We start from the raw sequence: 17,474 nt of genomic DNA, 5'->3' as shown, positions 1-17,474 counted from the left end.
CATTATAGATCCTTGCCTAAGGGATGGCTCTGTCCAAACCAGGTGCTCCTCCGCACCTGTCGGCTTCCCCCAGCCCTTTGTTTAAAAACTGCTCAATGACCTTTTTAATTGTAAGCGCCAGCCATCTGCTTCCATTTTGGTTTGGGTGGAGCCCGTGCTTCCTGTATAGGCTCCCCCTTTCCTAAAAGGTTCCCCAGTTCCTAATAAATCTAAACCCCTCCTCCCTACACCATTGTCTCATCCATGCATTGAGACCCTGCAGTTCTTCCTGCCTAACTGGCCCTGAACATGGAACTGGAAACATTTCAGAGAATGCTACCATGGAGGTCCTGGACTTCAATCTCTTACCTAGCAGCCTAAATTTGGCCTCCAGGACCTCTCTCCTATCCTTCCCTATGACACTAGTACCTACTTATACCACAACCACCAGCTCCTCCCCAGCGCTACACAAGTCTATCTAGCTGTCTCGAGAGATCCGCAACTTTCGCACCAGGCAGGAAAGTCATCATGCAGTTCTCCCGGTCATCGCAAACCCAGCTATCTATTGTAACTAGTGAAGTCAATACAATCACACTAATTTAAAACCAGAGTGCTATGAGGATCAGGCCTATAACACTGTGTTGCTTGATTGCTGGAAGTTAGTTTGAGATAGTATTAGTTCATAAAAACAAATTGGCAGTTGGAATCAATAAGTTAAAGATAGCCAAATTATTTTGTAATACTGGGATGCTTAAAACAGACTTTTTTTTTGTTAGTAGTAGCTCGTCTTTGAAAAACCTGAGATAACATCCTGCAGAAATCCAGAAGTTGTTCAGTTCTTCTATTCTGTCTCTTTGCTCCTTTGAGGAAAGAAATGTCAGTTAGCCAAACACAAACACCAGGTGCATACTCACTGGTTTTGGAAATAAAAACTCTTACCAGAAGCAGCTCATTCATGCAAAAAGAACATGAACAGAAAGTCAACATGGCATGTTCTAATAGAAAATGAGACTTGACCTTTTGTGAAACGGTTTCTAAGCTTCTGTTAAGACTATATATAATTCAAAGAATATTCGCTAGAATAAATTTAGAGTTGAAATCTGTTCTGAGCAGGCTCATTCTCAGACGCAGGCCTTGCCCCACATTCACTTTTTGTCTAAAAAATGCTGGTTTTGAACGTTTACTATTATTGCCTGATTATTCACTGAATGGTGAAGCGCTGCTGTGAAGAACAGAGCTGTGGCAATCCCTATGCAGCAAAGCACTTAAGCACATGCTTACTTTAAGCAGGAAGTAGTCCTAAGAACATAAGAACGGTCATACTGGGTGAGACCAAAGGTCCATGTAGCCCAGTATCCTGTCTTCTGACAGTGGCCAACGCCAGAGGTCCCAGAGGGAATGAACAGAACAGGAAATTATCAAGTGATCCATCCCATTACCAATTCCCAGCTTCTGGCAAACAGAGGCTAGGGATACCATCGCTGCCCATCCTGGCTAATAATCATTGATGGACCTATCCTCCATGAACTTATCTAGTTCTTTTTTGAACCATTATTGTCTTGGCCTTCACAATATCCTCTGGCAAAGAGTTCCACAGGTTAACTGTGTGTTGTGAAGACATACTTCATTTTGTTAGTTTTAAACCTGCTGCCTATTTGTTTCATTTGGTGACCCTTAGTTCTTGTGTTATGAGAAGAAGTAAATAACACTTCCTTATTCACTTTCTTCACACCAGTCATGATTTTATAGACCTCTACCATATCCCCCCTTAGCCATCTCCTGTCCAAGCTGAGACATCCCAGTCTTTTTAATCTCTCCATGACCCTTGGGCGTATGCAGCGACAGCAGATCCAGGAGTTGTGCACTAGCTACATGCCGACGTTCTCAGCCACCCGAGGACTGACTGAACGGGCATACCACTCCATTGACACAGGTAATGCTCACCCAATTAAAGTACAATCTTACTGGGTGTCTCCTCAAGCTAGAACTGCTATAGAACGGAAGATCCAGGATATGCTACAGATGGGTGTAATCCACCCCTCTGGCAGTGCATGGGCATCTCCAGTGGTTCTAGTTCCCAAACCAGATGGGGAAATACGTTTTTGCATGGACTACCGTAAGCTAAATGCTGTAACTCGCCCAGACAACTATCCAATGCCATGCACAGATGAACTATTAGAGAAACTGGGATGGGCCCAGTTCATCTCTACCTTGGACTTAACCACGGGGTACTGGCAGGTACCGCTAGATGAATCCGCCAAGGAAAGGTCAGCCTTCACCACACGTCGGGCTGTATGAATTTAATGTACTCCCTTTCGGGCTGCGGAATGCACCCGCCACCTTCCAAAGACTTGTAGATGGTCTCCTATCGGGATTAGGAGAATATGGAGTCGCCTACCTTGACAATGTGGCCATATTTTCGGATTCCTAGGCGGACCACCTAGAACATCTACAAAAAGTCTTTGAGCGCATAAGGGCGGCAGGACTAACTCTTAAGGCTAAGAAGCGTCAAATAGGCCTAAACAGAGTGACTTACCTTGGACACCAGGTGGGTCAAGGAACTATCAACCCCCTACAGGCCAAAGTGGATGCTATCCAAAAGTGGCCTGTCCCAAAGTCAAAAAAACAGGTTCAATCCTTCTTAGGTCTGGCCGGATATTACAGGCGATTTGTACCACAATACAGCCAAATCACCACCCCAGTGACAGACCTAACCAAAAAGAAACAGCCAAATGCCGTTCAGTGGACCGAAGAGTGTCAGAAGGCCTTTAACCAGCTTCAAGCGACACTCATGTCTGACCCTGTGCTAAGGGCCCCAGACTTTGACAAACCGTTCCTAGTAACCACAGATGCATCCGAGCATGATGTGGGAGCAGTTTTAATGCAGGAAGGACCGGATCAAGAATTCCACCCTGTAGTGTTTCTCAGCAAGAAGCTGTCTGAGAGGGAAAGCCACTGGTCAGTCAGTGAAAAAGAATGTTATGCCATGGGCTACGCTCTGGAAAAGCTACGCCCATGTTTGGGGACGGCGTTTCCACCTGCAAACTGACCATGCTGCACTCCAGTGGCTTCATTCCACCACGGGAAATAACAAAAAGCATATTTGGTGGAGTTTAGCTCTCCAAGATTTTGATTTCGACATCCAACACATCTCAGGAGCTTCTAACAAAATGGCTGATGCACTCTCCTGTGAAAGTTTCCCAGAATCAACTGGTTAAAATCGTCCTTGAGATGTGGAAAATATAGTTAATCTTTATATACCTAGTAGTATATTTAGAGGTGCATGTGTATTATTAACTCTGTTTTCTCCTAGAGCTCCAGGAAGAAATCACAGCCAGCGTTTGACCCTATCTGTGATTTGTGGGGGTGTGTCATAAATATAAAGGGAAGGGTAAACACCTTTAAAATCCTTCCTGGCCAGGGGAAAAACCCTTTCACCCGTAAAGGGTTAAGAAGCTAGGATAACCTCGCTGGCACCTGACCAAAATGACCAATGAGGAGACAAGATACTTTCAAAGCTGGAAGAGGGGGAGAAACAAAGGTTCTCTCTGTCTGTGTGATGCTTTTGCCGGGAACAGAAAAGGAATGGAGTCTTAGAACTTAGTAAGTAATCTAGCCAGATATGCGTTAGATTCTCTTTTGTTTAAATGGCTGATAAAATAAGCTGTGCTGAATGGAATTATACTCCTGTTTTTGTGTCTTTTTGTAACTTAAGGGTTTGCCTAGAGGGATTCTCTATGTTTTGAATCTGTTTACTCTGTAAGGTATTTACCATCCTGATTTTACAGAGGTGATTCTTTTACTTTTTCTTCAATTAAAATTCTTCTTTTAAGAACCTGATTGCTTTTGCATTGTTCTTAAGATCCAAGGGTTTGGATCTGTGTTCACCGATGCAAATTTATGAGGATTTTTATCAAGCCTTCCCCTGGAAAGGTGGTGTAGGGTTTGGGAGGATTTTAGGGTCGGGGGAAGGTGTTTCCAAGAGGGCTCTTTCCCTGTTATATATTTATTAGACTCTTGGTGGTGGCAGCAATAAAGTCCAAGGGCAAAAGGTAAAATAGATTGTACCTTAGGGAAGTTTTAACCTAAGCTGGTAAAAATAGCTTAGGGGGTTTTTCATGCAGGTCCCCACATCTGTACCCTAGAGTTCAGAGTGGGGAAGGAACCTTGACAGACATACTTGTCAACTGCTGGAGATGGCCCACCTTGATTATCACTACAGAAGGTTTTTTCCCCGCGCTCTCCTGCTGGTAATAGCTCACCTTAAGTGATCACTCTTGTTACAGTGTGTATGGTAACACCCATTGTTTCATGTTCTCTGTGTATATAAATCTCCCCACTGTATTTTCCACTGAATGCATCTGATGAAGTGAGCTGTAGCTCACGAAAGCTTATGCTCAAATAAATTTGTTAGTCTCTAAGGGCCACAAGTACTCCTTTTCTTTTTGTGAATATAGACTAACACAGCTGCTACTCTGAAACCGTTCAGAGGGAAGCTGTTCCATACCCCTAATCATTTTTATTGCCCTTTTCTGAACCTTATCCAGTTCTAATACATTTTTATTGAGATGGGGTGACCAGATCTGCACACAATATTCAAGGTGTAGGTGTACCACAGATTTATATAGAGGCAATATGATATTTTTTGTCTTATTATCCATCCCTTTCTTAATGATTCCCAACATTCTGTTCACTTTTTTGACTGCCGCTGCACACTGAGTGGATGTTTTCAGAGAACTACTCACAATGACTCCAAGACCTTTCTTGAGTGGTAACAGCTAATTTAGACCCCATCATTTTATATGAAAAGCTGGGTTTATATTTTCCAATGTCCATGACTTTGCATTTATAAACACTGAATTTCGTCTGCCATTTTGTTGCCCAGTCACTCAGTTTTGTGAGGTCCCTTTGTAGCTCTTTGTAGTTTGCTTTGGACTTAACTATCTTGAGTAGTTTTGTATTATCACATTAAGACTTCTTATTCTCCTCTCACTCCAATATAAGCAAAGCAACTAGAGCAGATTCTCCCCTCCCTTATACTGGTGTAATGACTTCAGACCTGCACCTGATTTATATTGGTGTTAGAGGAGAATTAGACAACTCCTCTCTATACATTTTTCTACACCAAAGAGACATAGCAATGCTTTAAAGTGTGTCTTTGTATTATTAAACATATATACTAAGATGATTTCAGATATGATTCTTGCCCTAATTATCTTATAATCAAAAAGAGAGACAAAGATGAGAAGATCTCACTGGGAGACCCAGAGGACGGTAAGTTAGAGTTCTGTATTTTTTAAATACAGAAAATCAAGATGTTATTTGTAGAAATTAGCTCTTTTGGCACAGAGTGCATGGTGTACGTGTGCACAACTAGATAAAGCAAAGGGTACTAACAGTCACTGGCACTTGTATTACATTAAAATTACTCTGTAGCTATATATGGAATAGTGTGATAGTCACATAAGATACCAATCAAGATGCTTCATAACACCAGTTTGGCCAAGGACTCACTGGCTTCCAGGTGGCAAACTACCTGCATGAAGGACTCAATAATGCTAAGAGTGTTTATTTTGATAAGTGACCTCCGGTAACAACGATACAACTATTACTAGATTCCACTGGTGTCAGAGAACCCGGTCACTGACCGGATTTATGTGAAAAAGGTGCAAGATGCAGAACTCTTTGGGGAACAATCTAATTTGGGACATTTTTGGGCAGCAATCTCTCCAGCGTTATTCTTTGCTATCAGTATCAATCCTGATTCTTTAAACTCTATTTTGCCCAAAGTGGAAACAGTTCACCACAGCAATATGTAGACTCCACGTTCATTACTTCCTTATATATGGTCTGTGGGTGGCTTCTTTGAATCCCACTCATTTATTTTACAGATTTGACTGTATCTCTGTGTGAAACACCCTTTTTAAAACAGTGAAACTTTTCATAGGTTTGTGAAGTATCTGAACATAGAATACAGGTATTTCTGTGGCACTAATACATAAAAATCAGACAGAGTTAAGGATACTGGGTTGCATTCCTGCTCTTCACTCACACTTTTGCTATAACCAAGATACTTAACTTCAGTCTACCCATCTATGAGTCATATATGGTAATATTTACCAACCATCCAGGGTTGCTGAGACACAATTTGGCTGTTGAACCCAGATCCTTGAGTGGAAAACTCACCAAGTAAGGCTATTATCTAACAAGTACAGTGAGACACCTACCCTATTTAAAAATCAAACTACAATAGATGTCATTTAACACTTAAAAAAACACTGACTCCTCCAAACTAATTTTTTCAATTAACTGAATTCTAAAACATTTAGTAATACCTCCCAGCTAATATGTTTGTATAACAAGGTGTCTGTTCCTACATTTTTACTGTGATTCGTGTTAATCTGCAAAACATCCGTGCAACACCTGGCTTTTTTGCTTTTTTTTTTTTTTTTAAATAAGAATAGTCTACCCATAGCAGAGAGAGCCTAAAAGAAAGTTTGGTGTAATATATTCTAACTAATTATCAAAAATAATCTTAAAATGCAAACAGAATAAAACTTTATTAATTCAAAAAACTTCAACCTTATCCAAAGGTGCCACAAGTACTCCACAAGTACTCCTTTTCTTATCCAAACAGTTTTCTAAAAGAGTCTTTGAAGGAAAAAGTAACCCTCTAAAACGATCTGGAAATTAAATGGCAATGATATGCTTACAGAATAATCAGGTGTACAGTGTATCTGTATCAACAAAATTTCTATTAAAACATCATATACCCCTACATTTTCAAATGTTACTAGGGAGTATGCTCCAAGTCTCCTATTGGGGCTAAGTGAAGTAAAGTACCTTAATCCCTTATACTGCTCAGAAGGCTCTGTTCTCTTAATTCAGAGAATAGATATTTCTCTTTAAGTCTAAAACTAGATGTTTTCTTTCAGATACAAGACTGAGTTTGAGCTACAGTATGCTGGCAGCCATGAGACCATATCCAGATTTGGCCATGTTAGTATTTCTTAAAGTTGTCTTCGTGATAGATTATTATTCTCCTCCTCACAAATAGAAAAGCTTGTCAGCTAGTTCCAGACTTGGCTCTCTGTGAATGCTCTGACCCACCAGGAAGGTCAACTTGTGGGCATACTGACAGGGTGCTGGCACTCTGATTAGACCCTGTGAAACAAACATCAGATGAAAGTGAGACTGACCTTCCCAGACTGTATTGCTGCTTTCTTCTGAGAAAAGCAAACTATTTTTAAAATCCCAAGTACCGTTTCCATACATAATATAATCTCAGAATTCCTTTCCCAGCCACTGGTAGGCAGGAATTGCCCAAATTTGTACTGATGAAATTCAGCCAATAGAGGGCACTCCTGCATAATGAAAACATCGTATCTTTTATTCAAAGGTTATGTTGTATATACCTACTGGAGAGGTAGGCCACTCCCCCCCCCCCTTTTTAGACTGCATCTGCCTTCAATTTCTTAAATACCTGCTGAAGGGAAGGATTCACACCTTCAGCTCTCCTCTTCCCACCCCCGCATCAAGACAAGTATAATCCTACCCAGGATCCCGGGTACATACTCAGGTGGCTAGCCTGGACTGCTGTGGCTACCCTGCTATTTTTAGTGAGTTACCTCAATTAAAGCTAGCTCTGGTACACCAACATGTGCTGCAACTGCATATCTTGAGTGCAGTGTAGACATACCTGAACGGTCTCAACCTTGAAATGGTGTGAACACTTCTACAGCTGAATGTGTAATGCAGGCTTTCTGCCTTTTCAATCATTGGCCTCTCTATTAAGTATGCCAACAAGGGTTCCAGTTCGTACCAATAATTGTGATATGGATACATGTCTACTAGGAACTGAATTAATATCACAAACACATTTTCCAAGGGGGTTTCAGCAAATACAGGCCTTTCAAAATAGCTTTTTGGCTCTAAAAAACAATCCTCTAGTCCTTGTAAATATCACCAATCAATTCTCAGCTAGAGAAGCTGCTCCTCCCACCACAGATGAGGTGGGGGAGGTATGTGGGATCAAGTACCCTCCGCAGCGGAAGAAAGACAGAGCCCTCCCCGCAGGTAACTCTGGTGGGGTGGGGAGAGCGTGGTAGCCCCAGACTGGGTGCAGTACAAGAGGGTTGCTGGGTAGAAGATACATGTAGGGCAGTCACGTGTCCTCCCCTTTACATTGTGTCCCCTACTGCAGCATCTGGAGGCACAAGTCATCTATGCCTCCCACCATAACAGCAGCAGTGTGGCTATGATTGGGAGTTGCAGTCCTACCCTTTTTATAATAGCAGTACTGTGATAACTGCATTGAATCATCAAATGTGAAACAATGTGTGATTTCTTTCCAGTTTTATTTAAAACCAGCTGGAAAAATTACACGACTTTTAATAACGATTGTCTGTGACTATTTACTCACTGGCCAGTTGTAGTACAGGTGGCACATCTTGTACGTGAGGCGCTGCATGTGATCTGGTTTTAATCCACTGTTATCATACACAACATTATAGTATGTGGGATTGACAGTTCCCTGACGTGCTAGTTGGCTGATTAGGTAAAAGTCATACCTAAATAATTTAAAAAAAAAAAACAGAATTAGTTTATGCGAACTTGACAGTTTATGCTCACTAATATTGCCTATTAGTTAAAATGAAAGGTGGTTCTTTATCATTTAAGGGCCTGTGATCTCACTTTCGCTGCTGTAAATCAGGAGTAACTCTACTGAAGTTAGTGGATTTACAATGCTGCAATCAGATTAAGGTTCTCCGAGCTAGATTCATATTGCCGCTAAGGCCCCTTTACAGCAGTCTGGCAGTGTAAAGGGGCCTTAGTGTAAATGACAATCTGATCCTCCTGTGCTTATACTCTAGACGAGTACAGGGCCGTGTCTACACTACAGAGTTTTATCCATAAAAGGCAGCTTTTGTCGACAAAATAGTGGAGGCGTGCCCACTATAATGCGACTTTTCGTGGCAAAAATGCCTTGTTTTGTCGACAAACTAAAACCATCCCGGTGAAACTTTTTGCGCAAAAGTTGTGTTGACAAAGTGCCAGTGTAGACACCGCACTTGATTTTATCGCTTCAATTGGCCTCCAGGAGGTGTCTCACTATGCCCATCCTGACTGCTCTGGTCAGCAGTTTGAACTCTGCTGCCCCCCAGCCAGATAAACAACCATCTGCACCTCCCCTTTAAAGCCCTGGGAATTTTTGAAATTCCATTTCCTGTTTGCTGGAAAGGTCTCAACATATCTTCCCAGGCGACCATGGCAACCCCTCCTGTTGGACTACTGAGGAGCAGTGTTCCCTCTAATTTTTTACATCCATGTGTAACACATCACCTTCATATTGGTGCACATAACAAAATTCATTTGGTGGGGGTGGGGTGAAGGGGTTCGGAGGGGGCTCAGGGCTGGGGCAGACGGTTGGGGTGGTGGGGTGTGTGAGGGATCTGGCTGGGGGTGTGGGTTCTAGGGTGGGGCCAGGGAATGGGAGGGGGCTCAGGGCTGGGGCAGAGGGTTGGGGGCATGCGGGCTCTGGGGTGCAGGAGGGGGATCAGGGCTGGGGTCCAGGGGGTGAGGGCTCCAGCTAGGTGGTGAAGGCTCTGGGGATGAGGGGTTCAGAGTCTGGGAGGGGGCTCAGGGCTGGGACAGAGGGCTGGGGTGAGGGCTCTGGGGTGGGGCCAGGGATGAGGGGTTTCGGGTGCAGGCTGCCCATGGCTGTGGGGGGGAGAAAGGACTCCCCCCAGCCCTCTCTCGCTGCAGCAGCTTGGGACCGGGGAGAGGCACCTCTCGCCAGCTGTGGCAGCTCTGGCAGGGCTGGGCCAGGGTTCCTCTCCCCAGTAACTCTGGTGGGCCTGGGCTAGGCCAAGGGAAGGTCTCCTCTCCCCTCACCGCAGAGGTCTGTACTGGGGCCGGTGGGGAGAGGCACCCCTCCTCTCCCCCCTGCTGCAGGTCCATGCTGGGACCGACATGGAGGGGTGCCTCTCCCTGCTGCAACAAGTCCGTGCTGCGACCTGAGGGGCGTGGGGGGTGATGCGCCTCGCCCTGCCGCCGCAGGTCCATGCTGGGGGAAAAGCATCTCTCCCTGCCGCAGCACCAAGCCCCTGCACGGGAATTAATAGGCAGCTGCGCAGCCACGCAGCTTAGAGGGAACTTAGCTGAGGATCTGCTGGATCTGTTCTGTATTTGGGGAGAGGAGGCTGTGCAGTCCCAGCTGCACTTCAGCCATAGGAATTTCAATACCTAAGGGTAGATTTCTTGAGGCTTGTACAAAAAGGGGCATGCCCTGGACATGGTGCAATGCAGAGCGAAGATAAGGGAGCTGAGGCAGGCGTACCAGAAGGCGAGGGAGGCAAACCATCGCTCTAGTGCTGCACCCAAGACCTCCTTTCTATAAGGAGCTGGACACTATCCTCAGAGGCGACCCCACCTCCACCGCCAAGAGCTCCATGGATACTTGGGCAGGCCTGCAGGTGGCAGGAGGACGTAACCTGGAGGACAAAGTCGTTGATGAAAAGATGAGATAGACGATGATTTGGAGCCCATGGTGGGGTTGCCCAGTGGGGCATGCAGCCAGGAACTGTTCACCACTCTGGAGGTGTCTAGCCAGTATCAGCAGTTGCTCTCCAGTAAGCAAGAAGCAGGAGAGGAGATGCCTGCTAAGCGGCTGTGCTTTGTGTAGTGCGGAGGTGGGTTCAGGTACAGAAATGCACAAAGCGTGCTGTGTTTCTGTGTGCTCAACATTTCCCTGTGCAGCTAATTAGTATGGCAGAAAAAACAGTTGCCTAACTTTTCGTAACTGTTGTTCTTCGAGATGTGTTGCTCATGTCCATTCCAAGTAGGGGTGTGTGTGCTGCAGACAGTTGCCAGAAGGTTTTTCCCCTAGCGGCATCTGTTGGGTTGGTCCAAGTGCCCCCTGAAGTCGCACCTTCATGGCGCCACATATAGGGCCCTGCTGACCCACCACCTCTTCAGTTCCTTCTTGCCGACTGGCTCCGACAGAAGGGTAGGCGGGTGGGTCTTGGAATGGACATGAGCAACACATCTTGAAGAAAAATAGTTACAAAAACCTAAGTAACTGTTTTTATTTCTTCGAGTGCTTGCTCATGTCAATTCCAAGTAGGTGACTCCCAAGCAGTTCCTAGGAAGAAGGGTCAGAGTTCAGTGGTTTGCAATTTGAAGAACCGCCCTGCCGAATGTGGCATCGTCTCTGGCTTGCTGTGTAATTGTGTAGCGTGACGTAAAGGTGTGGATCGACAACCATGTTGCAGCCCTGCAGATGACCTAGATCGGGACCTGCGCTAGGAATGCCACCGAGAACGCCTGCACCCTTATAGTGTGTGCCGTCAGCGTGGGGGCAGGAATGTTTCTCAAATCATAGCATGCCCGGTTACAGGCCGTGATCCACAAAGGTATTCTTTGGGACAATATGGGAAGTCCCTTCATCCTGTCTGTAATTGCAACAGAAAGTTGTGCTGACTTTCAAAACTGTTTCAATATAAAAAGCCAGCACTCGCCTGATGTCCAGGGAGTGGAGCCTTTGCTCCTGGTTGTTGGCGTGTGCTTTAGGGAAGGAAGCTGGGAGAAAAATGTCCTGGTTTGTATAAAATTGTGAAACTACCTTTGGAAGAAAGGCTGGGTGGGGCCTTAACTGAACCTTGTCCTGAGTGATCTAGTTTGAGACCAAGGGCAGAGTGATCGGAGTCTCCACCGACAGGTCTAGGAGAGTGGTGAATCTAGTGTTGGCAGGGCCATGCTGGTGCTATTAATATCAGTGATGCTGCTTCTCTTCTGACCTTAAGCAGGACCTTGTGAATGACTGGGATGGGTGGAAACGCATAGAGCACATGGTTCTTCCAGGGAAGAAGAAATGCATCTGCGATCAATCCCAGGCTGTGACTCAGGAAGAAGCAGAATTGCAGACACTCCCTATTGTGCCTTGTTGCAAACAAATCTATATGGGGAGTTCCCCACTGTTGGAAGATGTTGTTCATGACATCTGGTCGGATGGACCATTCGTGGTTGTGGAAGGACCTGCTGAGATGGTCCACCAGCTCATTCTGAGATCCCGGAAGGTATGATGACTCTAGATGTATCAAGTGGATTATGCAGAAGTCCCACAGCCTGAGGGCTTCCTGGCACAGGGGAGAGGAGTGAGCTCCACCCTGTTTGTTTATATAAAATATCACTGTTGTATTGTCTGTCAAGACTGACTGATACACACCTTCCCTCCAGATGGCTTTGGAAGGTCTGGCAGACTCGGCAAACTGCTCTTAGCTCCCTGACATTGGTGTGTAGTGAGACTTTTGCTTGGATCCAGAGGCCTTGAGTTCTGAGCCTCCCTAGATGCGCTCCCCATCCCATTGCTGATGCATCTGTGACTGGAGACAGCGAAGGTTGGGGCGTGGAGAAGGGCCCCAACTGATTGCAGGTTGAGCCACCACAGGAGAGACTCGGTAACCAGTGGGGGAAGTGCAATCACCCTGTCCAGTCAGTCTCGACTCAGTCAGTATACTGATGCCAACCAAGACTGGAGAGGTCTGAGCCGCAGCCTTGCATGCTATGCTATATGTGTACAGGTGGCCATGTGTCCAAGAAGCTTCAAGCACTTCCTGTACTAGAAGTTGCTTGTGAGAGGCCTCTCTGAAAAGGGACGGGGAAGGCGGGTAGGAGGGAGGGAAAAGAATTGGAGAGAATAACCCAATACTATCCTGCGCAGGACACAGCGGTCTGAAGTGATCTGGGCCCAAGCATGATAGAAGTGGGATAGACTGTTCAAGAAGGAAGGAGATGGACCTATGATTTGAATTGCTGTGTCATCCCCAGGCGCACCCTCGAAAGGTGTGCTTAGGTCCAGAGAACTGCCTCATAGACCCAGGCCCTTGGCTGGAAGGGGGTTGAGGCGGCCTTCGCACATGGTTTCGGCCCTGCTTCCTGCTGTAATCCTGCCTGGGCTGCAGAGGGTAGAAGCATGGAAGAATCTGGGGTTTAAAATGTTTTCTCTGTGGGGCTGGTGCATGAAGCCCCAGGGACTTCAGTGTTGCCCATAAGACCTTAAGGCTGTGAAGTTTAGAGTCTGTTTTCTCCAAAAACAAACGTGAGCCTTCAAAGGGAAGGTCTTGAATTCTTTTTGGAACTCATGTGGGAGGCCCGAAGCCTGCAGCCATGAGCTCCTTCTCACGTCAATCGCAGAGGACCTGGTTTGCGTCGCTGAGTCCGTCACATCCAGAGAGGCTTGCAAAGAGGTTCTTTCTACCATCTTGCCCTCGTCCACAATAGCTGCAAATACTGTCCTAAATTCTCCCAGTAGCAACTCCTTAAATTTCCCCATTGCATTCCAGGAATTGAAATTATGGTGAATAAAGATCGCCTGCTAGTTTATTCTACCTTTGTTAGAAAGGTAGAATGAACCTTCTTAACAAAGAGGTCCAGCGTCTTCACATCCTTACCTTTGGGTGTTGGACCTTGCTGCCCCTGCTTCTCCTGTTCATTTGCAGCCGCTATCACCAATGAACCTGGCTGAGTGGGGGTAAGGAGATATTTGTACTGCTTTGATGGCACAAAGTACTTCCTCTCTGTCCCTTTAGTCGTGGGAGGCAGAGAGGCAGGCGTCTGCCACAATGTCATAGTAATGGTCTGAATGCTCTTTATGAGCAGCAAGGCCACTCTCGAAGGGCCCTTATGTCAGAATGTCCACCATAGGGTCCATTGCCTCAGTCACCTCCTCCACCTGGAGTCTCAGATTTGGGCCACTCTCTTCAACAGCTCCTGGTGAGCCCTGTTGTCCATTGGAGTCGGTGTCACCAATGTCCCTGCCACCACTTCATCCGGGGAAGATGAAGATGACGCCTGGGTTGGTACCGGGCCCTCCTGTCCCTCCGGCTCACAGGGTCCGACCTGTGTTGGTTCCTCAGTTGTGGTGCCAGGCTCAGCACCAGCCCTGATCTTGGTACTGGCCTCAGTGCCGTGCTCCTGTGTAGAACACTTACCCCTGCCCCCCAGCCAACGCTCACTCATGCTTGGGGTGTTCGCCAAGATGTGTGCTTGCCAAGGGTTAGTGAGAAAGTGACTGTTGTTACCGGATGTGCATTTTACTGAAATGTTTCAATGCTGTGTGTGAACTTAACAATCACACTTCTGTGTATTGTTTCTTAAGCTTCTACAGATGTGGCTTCAGGGGCACCCCCTACACTCTGGCACAGCACCTCGGCCAGATAAGAAAGCGACAGAGCAAAGACGACATGTTCCGGAAGGTGCTGCAGTTCTCCAATAAAGAGAAAAGGGAACCCTGGGAATGGAGGGACGCCAAAAGGCAGGACAGAAAAGAAGATCAGAAGTTCATTAAGGACGTTACTGTGCAGATGATTCAAATCATGGAGGAGCAAACGCAGATGCTGAAGTCCTTAATAATGTTGCAGACTGACCAGATGCATGCCCACCCTCCCCTGCAGCACATTCAAAACTCTTTTCCGTGCCCCTCAACTCCACTCTAACATTCTTTTCCACTTTCCAAGACTTCTGTTTCCCATTCACTCCACTCCCTCAGACAACTTTCAGAATGATAGCGAGACCTATGCATAGCTCTGAAAGTCTGCCCTTCCCTGGCACCTCCTTTCCCACCAAGCGTTTGTGTGTTTTGTTTTTTGTGCAATAAAAGCAAAGTTTTGAACGATAAGTAATCTTTGTGTCCTACAAATTGAGATAGCAGGCACTACCAAGACATACCCAGGCAGTTTAATCATTTGCTTACTGGAATTTAAGGCCCCAAAATTCATAATTGTTTCCCAGGAAAACTAGATGTAATGTAACACTGCTGTACCGAGCACAGGGATATACATTACTGGTTCTAATTTTCAAAGAGCTGCCTCAAAGCCTCCCTGATTCGAATTGCCCCCCTCTGTGCCCCCGATAGCCCTGGTATCTGGCTCCTCAAAATCAGCAGCCAAGCAGTCTGCCTCAGCACTCCACCCCTAAGCAAACCTTACACCCTGAGCTTCACAAATATTATGCAACATAAAACACATGGCTGTGACCATGGGAATATTATCCTCATTGAGGTCTAACCCATCATAAAAGGCATCATGAGTGCACCTTTAATCTGCCAAAGGCACATTCCACGGTCATCCGGCACCTACTCAGTGTGCTGTTGAACCGCTCCTTACTGCTATCCAGGTTTTCTATGTAAGGTTTCATGAGCCATGACTGTAAGGGGTACGCCGGATTTCCCAGGATCACTATGAGCATTTCAACATCCCCCCCCTGTAATCTTCTGGTATGGAAAGAAAGTCCCCACTTGCAGCTTTCTGTACAGGCTGGTGTTCCTGAAGATGCCTGCATCATGCACGTTCCCAGACCGCTTCTCCTTGATGTCAGTGAAACGTCCATAGTGATCCACAAGTGCCTGCAATACCATGGAGAAGTACCCCTTCCTATTAATGTACTCTATTGCAAGGTGGTCTGGTCCCAAAATTGGCATACGTGTACCATCTCTCACCCCTCTGCAGTTAGGAAAACCCATTTCTGCAAAGCTGTCCACTATTTCACACACATTTCCCAGAATCAGGGTCCTTTGTAGCAGGATGCGATTAATGGCCCTCCACACTTTCGTTAACGCAGCCCCAACAGTCGACTTTCTGACTCCAAACTGATTCATGACTGACCAGTAGCAGGCTGGAGTCACCAGCTTCCACACTGTGATTGCCACGCGCTTCTCTACCGATAGGGCAACTCGGGGTCCGGTGTCGTAGTGCCGCTGTGAACTCCACACAGAGTTCCAAGAAGGTGGCTTTCTGCATCTGAAAGTTCTGTAGCCACTGTTCATCATCCCAGACAAGCATGACAATACGATCCCACCACTCACTGCTTGTTTCCCAAGCCCAAAAGTGATGGTCCACACTGTGAAGCTGTTCCGTGAATGCCAACAGAAATCTAAGTTGCTCCTATCCATATCACACAGCAAGTGAGGCAACTGGGAATCCTGTTCAGTTAGGAATTTCATGATTAACTGCACTGCCATCCGCAATGTCTTAGTGACAGTTATCAGAGCATAGGAGAGCAGTGCGGGATCCAACCCTTCACACACAGATGCCGGGGTGCACAGCGAACAAGGGCTGTTGAAAAATGCCACGAAAGAAAGCTGGAAGCCCACAGAATGCTGGGATGGAAAACAATGCATTATGGGATGTTGAGCCCAGTTCCTAGGTGCACTGCGATCCACTCCACCTTCCCACAAGACTTAGTGGCAGAAGGTGTCGAGCTGAACTGTGGGATAGATACCCACAATACACTTCTTACACTGTCAGTGCTAGTGCCTGACAACAGATGGAGAGTAGTGTGAACATGCAATACCAATTTTTATTATAGCACTTTGAGTGTCGACATAACTTTTGTTGACAAAACTCTGTAGTGTAGACAAGGCCCAGCTTAAAATCTTGGCTGAAATGTTATGTTTGGGTTTGAAAAGGACATTAAAATGCAGACCTTTTTCCTTGTTAGGTTTCTGAGTTTGTCATCTCTGTATCAATGTCTATTAATGTATCTTCTTTGGCTAGTTACATTAATATTAATACCTATAACCAGTATAACAGAGAAAATATAACTTTAGAATTCTGATATGGGTCTGATTTGCCCATGCATTACTCTAGCTTCATGCCAGTGAAATCAATGGATTTATACCAACATAAATCTGGAGTAATGCACGAGCAAATCAGACCCACATGAGAATCCTAAAGTTGTATTTTCTCTGGGTTTTTTTGTTTTTTGTGGATTTATCTTTTAAAATATAATGTAAAGATGAATGGATTATACTGGATGTATAATGTATAATGTATAATGGATGTATGTATATTGGTACATACATTTTGTATACTATAACTGTCATTTTTAAAAATTAATGCAGATTTATGTACTTTTTCAATTTGGTTAGTGTCATTCAGTGCAGAACACTGTATATTTCACTTTTAATAGGTGTTTCAAAATCAGAATTTTTGTACAGGGATTAAATGTAAAATGAATTGTGTTCACTGAAGAAATTCTACAAGCATATCTGAAAACAGATATATTTACTCCTTCAAACAAATTATACTGTATGCTTGTTGAATTAGGAGAGCTGAACAAATTTCAGGGTGCCTTTCTAACCTGAAGTTTTAGAACACTCCTGCTTAATAACATTATGCTCCCTTAATCTGATATTCAAATTATACTCTGTGAAGGAGACAGCAGGTTCTATCGGTTTGACGCAAGTATACTTGCCATTCAGGACGAGTAGCCTCTGTGTCAACAATAGTGCCAACAGGTGGGTTTTGCAGGCTTCTGTTTGCCTCTGCAAAGAATCGAGGAATGCATTTCTTCCTGACCACAATCACTGACACTTTGGGACTTGAAATAAAGGACAAATATAAAGTAGCTATAATAAATGATTTCATATTACCTCTTTCCTAGTTATAAAAGGACTAAGAATAGAAACAGGCAGATGGCTTGAATTATGTTGCCAT

General features: G+C 45.2%; 2 protein-coding genes across 2 annotated transcripts in view; both read right to left on the bottom strand.

The window, feature by feature from the left end:
- The window catches only part of AMOTL1 (angiomotin like 1), a 209,641-nt gene that overhangs the window by 175,853 nt on the left and 16,314 nt on the right, over positions 1-17,474 (bottom strand). The window lies entirely within an intron of this gene.
- PIWIL4 (piwi like RNA-mediated gene silencing 4) overlaps positions 7,019-17,474 on the bottom strand; it is a 61,439-nt gene continuing 50,983 nt past the window's right edge. Inside the window, exons 18-20 of the mRNA XM_073337568.1 lie at positions 17,233-17,358; positions 8,402-8,549; positions 7,019-7,143 (exon numbers count right to left, since the gene is read on the bottom strand). Coding sequence (XP_073193669.1) covers positions 7,027-7,143; positions 8,402-8,549; positions 17,233-17,358 — 391 coding nt within the window. The 3' untranslated portion in view covers positions 7,019-7,026. The remainder of the gene's footprint in view (positions 7,144-8,401; positions 8,550-17,232; positions 17,359-17,474) is intronic.

The sequence above is a fragment of the Lepidochelys kempii genome, chromosome 1, assembly GCF_965140265.1.
Source record: "Lepidochelys kempii isolate rLepKem1 chromosome 1, rLepKem1.hap2, whole genome shotgun sequence".
Lineage (NCBI taxonomy): Eukaryota > Metazoa > Chordata > Testudines > Cheloniidae > Lepidochelys > Lepidochelys kempii.
Note: the sequence above shows the minus strand (reverse complement) of the source record. Positions and strands in the feature narration are given on the sequence as shown.